Source organism: Oreochromis aureus, linkage group 18 (genome assembly GCF_013358895.1).
Source record: "Oreochromis aureus strain Israel breed Guangdong linkage group 18, ZZ_aureus, whole genome shotgun sequence".
Lineage (NCBI taxonomy): Eukaryota > Metazoa > Chordata > Actinopteri > Cichliformes > Cichlidae > Oreochromis > Oreochromis aureus.
In genome coordinates, this window is record NC_052959.1 from 37,191,733 (window position 1) to 37,203,204 (window position 11,472).

General features: G+C 39.5%; 1 gene segment (V, D, J or C); it reads left to right on the forward strand.

The window, feature by feature from the left end:
- The first annotated feature begins 1,111 nt into the window (after positions 1-1,111).
- On the forward strand, positions 1,112-2,089 carry LOC120434409. The segment is given in 2 exon segments: positions 1,112-1,287; positions 1,409-2,089. Coding segments are annotated over 2 exon segments (423 nt in total).
- Positions 2,090-11,472: the final 9,383 nt, after the last annotated feature.

The window sequence follows — 11,472 nt, forward strand, 5'->3', positions numbered from 1 at the left end:
CTGAGCCTGTGGTCTTCCATATTTTCTCAATATGTTCCTAACAGTGGAAACAGACAGTTAAATCTCTGAGACAGCTTCCTGTGTCCTTCCCCTAAACCATGATGGTGAACAATCTTTGTCTTCAGGTCATTTGAGAGTTGTTTTGAGACCCCATGTTGCTACTCTTCAGAGAAAATTAAAAGAGGAGGGAAACTTACAATTGATTAAATACTCTTTCTCATTATTGGATTCACCTGTGTATGTAGGTCAGGGGTCACTGAGCTTACCAAGACAATTTGAGTTCCAATAATTAGTTCTAAAGGTTTTGGAATCAATAAAATGACAACAGTGCCCAAATTTATGCACCTGCCTGATTTTGTTTAAGCAATTATTGCACACTTTCTGTAAATCCAATAAACTTCATTTCACTTCTCAAATATCACTGTGTGTGTCTCCTGTATGATATATTTAACTGACATTTTTTATTGTAACAACCAACGATTTATACTGGAAAATAATGACTATTAACAAGGTTGCCCAAACTTTTGCCTCCCACTGTAACTCTAATAAAACATCTTTAGTCGATTCTGTCAGGTGACTTATCGTTGGATATCAAACCTGATCTTTCCCTGGTGCTGAAAGGTTGGATTACCTAAGTGAGCGCTTCAGTTCTGTCTTTGTAAACAGCAAATTCAATGAATCATTTGTGCCGTCTACTTGCTGCAGTGTCCCCCTATTCTCTGCAGTTGTGATTTCTCTTCCCTTTGACCTTCACTAAGTCTTCACTTGAGCTTTGAATGTGAACAAAAGTTTTTCCGTCATATCTTCTCTTCATCTTTCACTGCTATAACTAAATGCAGACACAGATTCTCTTTATCTCTCACAGGCTGTCAGTGATCTTCAGTCTGTTCCTGACTTTGTTTCTGCTCACAGTCAGAGGGAGCTGACATATTTAACATGAACACAGATCATGAAGTTACAGAGTTATTCTGTCTGTTCTGACTTAAAGTTGTTGATGATCAAAGATGAATGGATCTTCAGATCTGCTCTGCTGCAGTGACAGACTCTGCTGTGAGGCCCACAGTGACAGCAAACCCACACAGACGCTCCACTAGAGGGCGACATCATCCAGTAGGCGGTGCTCTCCTTCTGCACTGTGTTCAACCATTGTGTCAATAATAAGTGCTGCTGTGAAGAGAACAATTCTCAGACTGAATGTTGAACATCAGCTAGTTTCTCCTGTTGATTTAAACCTTGTTGTACAGATGGAACATTGGCTGTGGATTATTCTTGCTGCTCTTTTCTTTGGTAAGATACAAACATCAACATGTTTCCTCTGTTTAAATAAATGTGTAAGTCTGATTAATGGTGAATTTTTAATCATGTTTATTGATCCATCTCTTCCTCTGCATGTTCTGTTCTTCCTCAGAGTGTAAAGGAGAAGACAAAGTGATCCAGGAACAAGGAGATGTCATTGCTGCTGAAGGAGACACAGTTACACTTGGATGTAGATTTGAAACCAGTGACCCAGGCCCGACTTTGTTCTGGTACAAACAGAAAAAGAACGGTTCCCCAAAACTTTTAGTTCAACAATTTTTCTTATCAGCAGATAATTCTGAAGCAAAGGACAGATTTGATGCTGAAGTCGACAAGAAAGAAAAGTCAGTTCCTCTGAAGATCCAGAAGCTTCAGCTGTCTGACTCTGCTGTGTACTACTGTGCTCTGCAGCCCACAGTGACAGGAAACACCAAAACTCTGTACAAAAACCTTTGGAGCAAAGACAACAGAATACTCCACAACATCCACTAGAGGGAGCCACACACTGTTAAACCTCTGATTCTTGTGTCATTGGACTGATGACAAAGACAACAGAGAAACGTGACTATCCAGTTCTGGGACCAGGAGTTGCAGTTTTAACAGTCGTCCACACCAGCTTATTATTTTTGTTTTTGATATTTTTTTTTTATTTTTAAAACATATTTTTTCCAACATTTAAAACAAAAACAAACCCCAAACAAACAAAAACAAACAACCATGCACTTCACAAACACCACAGGTACCAAAAGCTGGAGTTGATTAGAGTTTACAAATCTGGGTCCAGTTTAGTCCAATCTGGCTTTGCAAAGTGTTCCAAGAAGGGGTTCCAGACACTCCCAAGAGAATCTTTTGAGTCTTTGCTGAACTTTTTCATTAGTATTATGGACATCATGTCTGTTACCCACAACTGAAAGGAAGGAGGAGTGGGGGACTTCCACTGCCTCAGGATTAGCCTCCTGGCAGCAATCAAACCTACTTCCAATGGCCGCTGCACTTTAAACGGGAGCAGCTCTGACGTCAGAGAACATCCAAAAATGACAAGTTCAGGTTCAGGCTGTACAGGTGTCATATATGCTTTGGAATACCAGTCAAATATTTTAGACCAAAAGCCTGTTAATGACGGAGAAGACCAAAAGGCATGGAACAACGTACCTTCTGCCAGTCTGCACCTGTCACACATTGGGGAGACAGAAGGATAAATGTTGGGCAGTCTGAGCTTAGAATAGTGTAACTGGTGGAGGATTTTAATTGAATTAACTGGTGTCTAATGTTCAGGGAGCAAGAATGGATTTTAGACAGACACTTACTCCACATAGATTCAGGCACCTTCATCCCCCATTTATTCTCCCAAGCCTGCCTAATCCCAGCTGTATGCACTACAACAGAAGTACCAAATAACTGTACAATTTTTGTGATATGATGTCTGGAATCAGGTCTTGAGTATTTTGTAGATGCCATGTTCTGACGGTAGAGTTGCAAAATCTTTAAAGTTGGACTGGATGTAATGCCTGACCTGCAGATATCTATATAAATGTGAATGCAGCAGATTATGTTTCCCTTTTACTTGACCAAATGAAGAAAATTTGTTATCAATATACAAATCCTTACTAGACACTAAAGCCTTTTCTCTCCAGTCATGAGAAGTCTTATCTTGCCAAGGAGGCATAAAATCATGATTAAAACATATCTGTACAGATGTGTCTGGCAGTTCCAAAAATCTTCTACTCTGATTCAAGATTCTAATGGTTTGTTGTAATTAAAATATTAGCAGCCCAGTAATAATGTCTGAAAATTGGCAGGTCCAGCCCTCCGTCTGTCTTGGATTTCTGCAAATGCACTTTAGAGATTCTGGCCCTTTTGCCATTCCAAATATAGGACGTTGGCAGCTAATTCATGTGGTTCTGTAGGTCAGTCTGTACGGACAGCACCGACTGGAACTTGGCCTCAAAAGCATCAAACCGTTCATCAGGTTTCTCCAGGATTGATTCAGATATTGTCTTACATATTTCCTGGCATATGTTCTACATTTCAATCTTGTCATCTGTGGTGACAACTTTAGGCTCAGCCAAAGCCCTGCTAGCACAGCTATGATTAGCACCAAGCCCGCTAACATTAGCGTTGCTAACGTATCTGTCGATGGTCTTATTCTCGCCCAGGTTCAAGGCTTTCTTCAGCAGTTTGAGATATGCAGGGCAATGATTAAGCCAAAGGAACAAGTTGATTATTTAAGCTCCTGAATGGTTTTATCTTGGTATCTTGTGTTTTATGGAAAGCTGCAGTGGAGAGCTCAAACCCACGCGTCTACATCATACACATGTGCACTAGCCTTACACACCAGCTTGTTAATCTACCAAAGACCCAGACAGAGTTTTCATTCATTTTAAAGCCTGAAAGCTGTTTTATTTGTTATCATCTATCGTCCACCTGGGCCTTACACAGAGTTTCCATTGGTGGAGGGACTCAACCAAACTGGAGCAGGGCCAAGCGGTGGGTTTGGCGACTCACCCCCAGTTGCCACAGACGCCTCCCCAGTAGGGTGTGGTCCACGAGGGCTGTGTGGTCACCGGCCATTGGACCAGCCATTGAGAGTCACAGCACATAAATGTGTTGGAGCTGCAAGCTGTGGTCCTGCCATGGTCACAGCAGCCTACATGAAGAGGTGGGGGGCCTAAGCTCCCCCCTCCTCTCCAGGATGGCTACTCGGCTGTGGCAGTGGGATCACCTCCTGTTCCACTCACTGAGAGCAGTTCATGTTCCAGGGCCACTGAATACGGCATCGAGTTCTGGAGAAACAGAGACACAAAAAGAAAACTGATGATGATAAAATTAAAAGTTTTCACTGAATAATGAAAGAGGCAGCTTTCTTCTGGCAGTTCAGGAATAAACTGCAAGAAGTCTACACTGACCTTTCACCCTTCAGTAAATGCTCAAACTTGTAAATAACTATTGCACATTTCTGAGGAGGAAGAGGAAGTGAGAGAACTGAAACTCAAAGAGGAGACAGAGGGCGACATCATCCAGTAGGCGGTGCTCTCCTTCTGCACTGTGTTCAACCATTGTGTCAATAATAAGTGCTGCTGTGAAGAGAACAATTCTCAGACTGAATGTTGAACATCAGCTAGTTTCTCCTGTTGATTGAAACCTTGTTGTACAGATGGAACATTGGCTGTGGATTATTCTTGCTGCTCTTTTCTTTGGTAAGATACAAACATCAACATGTTTCGTCTCCTCAGGTTTAAGAATGAGGTTAGAAACAGGAATTTTAATCATTTTAAACTGTATAACTTTTAAATAACTTGTTTATTGTGACGTCTGACAGCAGTCAGTGCAAAGCCAGACTTCACGTCTGTCTTTCTGACTTTTTGGTTAAATAGATTTGAAAACCTGTGAACAGGAGAAATATTCTACATGTAATAGAACTCTTTAAAGCTGCTGAATGTTCTCCTTTAGTCAACCATGTTTATTGATCCATCTCTTCCTCTGCATGTTCTGTTCTTCCTCAGAGTGTAAAGGAGAAGACAAAGTGATCCAGGAACAAGGAGATGTCATTGCTGCCGAAGGAGACACAGTTACACTTGGATGTAGATATGAAACAACAAGAACAGGCCCCACTTTGTTCTGGTACAAACAGGAAGTAAATAGTTACCCAAAGTATATGCTGCATTCTTTCTCAACATCAACAGTTAAAGCTGAAGAGTTCAATGTGGACAGATTTGGTTCTAAAATCAACGAGACATCAGTTCCTCTGAAGATCCAGAAGCTTCAGCTGTCTGACTCTGCTGTGTACTACTGTGCTCTGCAGCCCACAGTGACAGGAAACACCAAAACTCTGTACAAAAACCTTTGGAGACAACAGAATACTCCACAACATCCACTAGAGGGAGCCACACACTGTTAAACCTCTGATTCTTGTGTCATTGGACTGATGACAAAGACAACAGAGAAATGAAGCAGTAAAGATCAGAGACAGAGACAGAACTGCTGTGGAAGCACAAAACTATTTGATTGGCTGAGCTATTAAACTGGCCCGCCCACTGAAGTTGAGCTCATCCAATGACATTATTTGTTGGTCATTGTGCTGCAGTGGAAGAACATTGTTCATGTGCTGTCTGTCTGGTTTTAATAACTCCAAAGACATGTTGCTGCACCTCTTTTTGCTTCTATCTCACATTATAGGTGAGTTTAAGAACAGGGATTAAAGTTTAGTTGAAGCTGCTGCATTAAGCAGATATACAGACTGCATTTCACTACTTTTCTTCTTTCTTTTTCCAGGACTAACAGCTGGAGACTCAATCACTCCTCAACAAAGTGAAGTCACTGAAACAGAAGGAAAATCTGTCACACTCACATGTAGCTATGAGACAGATGCAGGTGGTGCTGTGCTTTTCTGGTACAGACATCATTCTGACCTTCAGGCTCCTCAGTTTATACTCTGGAAAGTTGGAAAAGGAGGCAGTAGTGAATATATTCCTGATAATCGATATGAATCAGAAACATCACCTACATCAACTACTCTGACCATAACAGCCCTAACCCTGGCAGACACAGCTCTCTACTACTGTGCTCTACAAACACAGTGATACAAAGTGTAGAAGAGGCTGTACAAAAACCTGAACACAGATATCTGACTACTCTTCAAAGAGGAGGGAAGTGGTATTCAAAGCACAGCTTCATATCAGATGGATTCTGCTAATTCCTGTTTTATCAGAGTCACTGTGGTTACAGCTGCTAATGAAACACTGTGGGAGGATTCACATGAGCAGCAAATCCACATCAACCATAAACCAACTGTAGGAACGTTCAGACAAAGAAGTAATAAAAACCACAATAACAATTCAGTTAAATTCAGTTTTATTCACACAGCACCAAATCACAACAGCAGTTCCTTCAAGGTGCTTTGGTGACAGTAGGAATGAAAATCTCTCTGATTTAAAGAAATGAAAATTAATTACAAAACTCAGGGTTTTACATCCATGAATTAAGGTTTATTGTCACAACTTATAGAATCAACTTTTCATTCATAATCATGAGTTTTGTCAAATATTAAATAAAAAAGTAAAGAAATAAAAACATCTTAATTCCAGGTTTCACTTAATGTAAACCAAAAACATACACAGCTACCTCTCTAACCCCCAAAGTTATTGGGATCTGCACCAGACTTTTGGAGAGCTGGAATGACAGAAGCCTTTTTCAGAGGTGAAGGAACGATTCCAGGGAGGAAAGAATAATACTGGTTATGAGAGGAGCTAACGAGGGAAGACAGGCTTTAACTAACACAGTGGGAAGAGGGTCAAGTTGACAGGTGGATGATTTGGATTTTTTAATAAGATTAGATACGTCAGTTATGGAGGGAAGAGTAAAACTTAAAATAACTGACAGGAAGACGGTGGGGGAAACAGGAAGTCTACTTCAGAGTCAGAAGCTCCTGCAGAGTTAAGTTGACGGTGGATATCTGAGATTTTACGGGTGTAAAAAGAGATGAGAATTAGAAAAGTCAGCAGAATACCCGTGGGAGGGGGTTTTGTAATTTTACTGAACAATGAAAAGAGAGTTACCTTCATTAGAACTGATTAAACCAGAGTAGTAATTGGATTTGGCTGAAACAATGAGCTTTAAGATGACGCAGGTCGGGGGTAAACCATGGTGCTGAACGGGAAAATGAGACAGCTCAATGTTTAAGGGGAGCAAATATGTTAAGAAGGTTATTATTTTCCTGAAAGTGATATTATGAGAAGAACAGGTTTTGGAAGCGTTTCTGTTTGCAATAAAAGAAATAAACATATGATCAGACTGGGGAAACAATGTGGCTTTACACTGTGTAGGGGTAACGCCACAACAACAGACCAAATCCAAGATATGACCTTTAGTTTTATTTGTCATATACAAGTTAGCACAGGGTCAACACTGCAATGAAAGCAGCAGACAGTCACTCAGCAGTACAGTAAGTAAAAAATGGTAAGAGCAAAATGTTTATAAAATATAGTAAAAAGAAAAACAAATCAACAAGATAAATAAATAAAAATTATAGATAGATATGTACACACTTGTGAATAGATAAAGGAAATCTTGGAAGGAAGCTGGCAGAGCAGCTTCGTACCAAACTGTAATGCAGCTCGTCAGCAAGCTCTCGATCGCACACCTGTAGAAATGTGAGGTGATGTTTGCGTTCATGCCAAACTTCCTCAGCCTCCTCAGGAAGTAGAGCCGCTGGCGAGCTTTCCTGATAGCGGTGTCTGTGTGAAGGGTCCAGGAGAGATGCTCGGGGAGGTTGATTCTCCCTGCAGCACGGACTACACTGCCCATGATGCTACATTCTTTAGAGCTATGCCTGTAGCATTCTGCACAACAACAACAACAAAAAGGCGCTCTCTCACCCAGGAAACACATGTGAGTGAAGTTGGCCCCCCACCTTCTTCAAATCTAACAAAAGTGGTATCAAACATTTGTGCTGGTTTGTGCTGCAAAAAATTGTCATTTGTGCTGCTTCTGTTTTAAAGATATCAATGAAAATGTAAAGGTCAAAAGGTCAACCAGCCCCCCCACATCACCCAAATCAAACAAAATTGATGTCAAACGTTTGTGCTGCATTCATGCTGCAAAAATTTGTGTTTGTGCTGCTATCATTTTAAAAATATTAATAAAATAATGTCTTGATGCCTGCTTAATCATCCAGATAAGTAAATCCCAAAAGGTTGATTCTGCAGATCTAGTTTGTGAATGATGGTGTTGAAAGCTGAACTGAAGTCTATGAACAGCATTCTAACGTATGAGTCTATAGTATCCAGATGTGTGAGGGCTGAGTGAAGGGCAGCTGAAATTGCATCATCGGTTGAGTGTTTTGACCGGTATGCGAACTCAAATGGATCCAGGTTGGGGGAAAGAGATAATTTGATGCATGACTAACCGTTACAAGCACTTCATAATGATTATTATCATTATAGGATTTGTAGTGTGCTAGGACCAGCCGCTCTAAGCACTTTGTAACTTCCTGTTTGCCATTTGTTTGAAAGTTGTGTTTTGATCGTGTCCTGTGGATTTTTGAAATTTGGCTATCAATTTCTGGAGCAAAGACTCAAATTGTTGGAACTTTGGTAAAACCCTGTTTGGATTAAGACTTTGACACAGGATATTGGACTGGACTAACGGAGTTAACGAGGTAATTGCAGGCTAGCCAACACGTTACCAGGCTAACAGCTGACTGAGGAATCAGCTGACTGAACCTGCTACCAGGGTAACCAGAGAAAATGGGGCCGAAGAGGACACCGACAGCTGAGGAAGTCGAGGACATTAAAAAGTCTCTTGACTTCATAATGGAAGAAATCTCCACTATCAGGTTGCAGCAGAAAAATATCATTGAAATTGTGGAAGAGGTAAAGCTCCTTCGCATCCAAAACGCCGAAAAAGATCAAAAGATTGCATACCTGGAAAGTAAGGTCGCTGACCTGGAACAATACTCCAGGATAAACGACGTCATCATTACTGGGCTCCATATTAAACCCCGGTCATACGCTCAGGCGGTGACCGCTGATAGCAATGACGATCCTGGAGAGCTTGAAGTTAGCTACACGGAACACCAGGTGGCTGCTTTCCTGCGGTCCAAAGGGATTGACCTGGACTGTAACTCCGTCGAAGCATGCCACCCTCTTCCCAGGAGGAACGGCAACATACCGGCTATTATATTAAGGTTTGTAAATCGGAAGCACAAGATTACGCTGCTGAAACAAGGAAGAAAATTAAAAGGATCCAATGTTTTTATCAATGAACATCTAACCAAACACAACGCTGAAATAGCCAAAAAAGCGCGACACCTTAAGAAGCTGGGAAAAATCCAAAACACTTGGACAACGAACTGTAAAATATTCATTAAACTAAACGGATCACCAGAGGAAGCCAAAGTTCTGACCATTAAAAACATGGTGGATCTCGAAAAATATTAGTGAACAACACGATCTGGACGGCAAACAAGGTAACAGACAACCACACACTCACTTATGACACACACTGGAAGGAAGAACTCAGATACATCTGGAAGAAACAGCTGCATCATCCAGACAGTTGCAGAATATGATCAATTGGAACTGAAAACATTTAACTATATAGATCACAATACACAGGACTTGGAATATGAAATAGATCCAGACATCAACTTCTTCTCATCTAACAATAACAATTGCTGCTACTATACAAATAAAGACTACAATCAGAGGATTAAAACTGAGAATAAATTATCAATTATCCACTTTAACTGTAGAAGTCTCTATGCTAATTTTAATCATATCAAAGAATATCTTAACCAGTTTTCACATCCATTTAGTGTCATTGCCTTATCAGAAACTTGGATCAATATGGAAAAAGGAACAGACTTTGAACTGGAGGGTTATGAATTCACATTTATAACTAGGCGAAACAAAGGAGGAGGAGGAGTGGCCTTGTATGTGGACAAATCCTTGAAATTTAATGTGGTGAAAAAGATGACGATGGTGATTGATAATGTACTAGAATGTATTACAGTTGAACAGAAAAAAGTAAAAATGTAATCATTAGCTGTATATACAGAGCTCCAGGTAGTAATATTGAGACATTTAAAGACTGGATAGAAGAAACATTTATTGAAATAGCTCACAAAAAAGTTTTCATTTGTGGAGACTTCAATATAGATTTGCTGAACCCAAATAAACATATAACCACTGAGGAATTTATAAACACAATGTACTGTATGAACCTATTCCCTAAAATTACTAGACCTACCAGGATCACATCACATTGTGCAACTCTCATAGACAACATTTTTACAAATGACATTGAAAATAAGACTGTAAGTGGACTCCTGATTAACGACATAAGTGACCATCTTCCAATTTTTACAATCTATGATAGGAATTACAAGATCAATAAAATGGACAGTAAAAAAGAGTACAGACGAGTAAGAACAGAAGAAAGAATGAATGCATTTAAAAAAGATTTATTGAAAGAGAACTGGGGTGAAGTATATCAGGAACAGGACGTTAATAGTGTGTATAATGAATTCCTTAGAATATTTACATTACTGTACAATACTAACTGTCCAATAAAGCAATATAGTAGGAAACATAAATATATGGACTGTCCTTGGATAACAAAAGGTCTGCAAAATGCATGTATAAAGAAAAATGCTCTATACAGAGAGTTCTTAAGAACGAGAACTAAAGATGCTGAAATCAGATACAAAAGATATAAAAATAGGTTAACTAATATACTTAGATTTAGTAAAAAGGATTATTATATGAAGCAATTAGATATAAATAGAAATAATAATAAAAGATTATGGGAAATACTGAACAGTGTTATAAAACGTGGGACTGGACAAAATAACTATCCCAAGTATTTCATTTGTAATGACCATGAAGAATACAATATGGATGTTGTGGCAAATAGTCTCAATGAATTCTTTGTAACTGCTGGACCAAATTTAGCAAGAACAATCACTGATCCTGGGAAAGCACAGGAAAAACCGGATACACTGATTGACAGAAATCCATATTCTATGTTTCTTACAGCCGTTGATGAAAATGAAGTTTTTGAAATTGTCAAAAAATGTAAAAATCAGAAATCTTTGGATTGTAATGATATTGACATGATAGTGGTTAAAAGAGTCATTGAGGCTATTATAAAACCGTTTACATACATCTGTAATTTATCACTTCAAACTGGTCGATTTCCAGATAGAATGAAAATAGCAAAAGTTATACCTCTATACAAATCTGGCAACAAACACCATTTCACAAACTACAGGCCTGTCTCTTTACTGCCTCAATTCTCAAAAATTCTTGAAAAACTGTTTAAAAACCGGCTGGAAAAATTTATAGATAAACATAAACTACTCACCGAGAGTCAGTACGGATTTAGATCAAGCAGATCAACATCATTGGCACTATTAGATTCAATAGAATACATCACAAATTCCATAGACAAAAAGCAATATGTGGCTGGGTTATTCATAGACTTGTCAAAGGCATTTGACACTATAGATCACGATATATTAATAAGAAAACTGGAACGCTATGGTGTCAGAGGGGTAGCTTTAGATTGGGTCCGGAGTTATTTAAGTGACAGGAAGCAGTTTGTGAAATTAAATGGTGGTTGCTCCTTATGTATGGACATTGCTTGTGGTGTACCCCAAGGGTCAGTTTTGGGTCC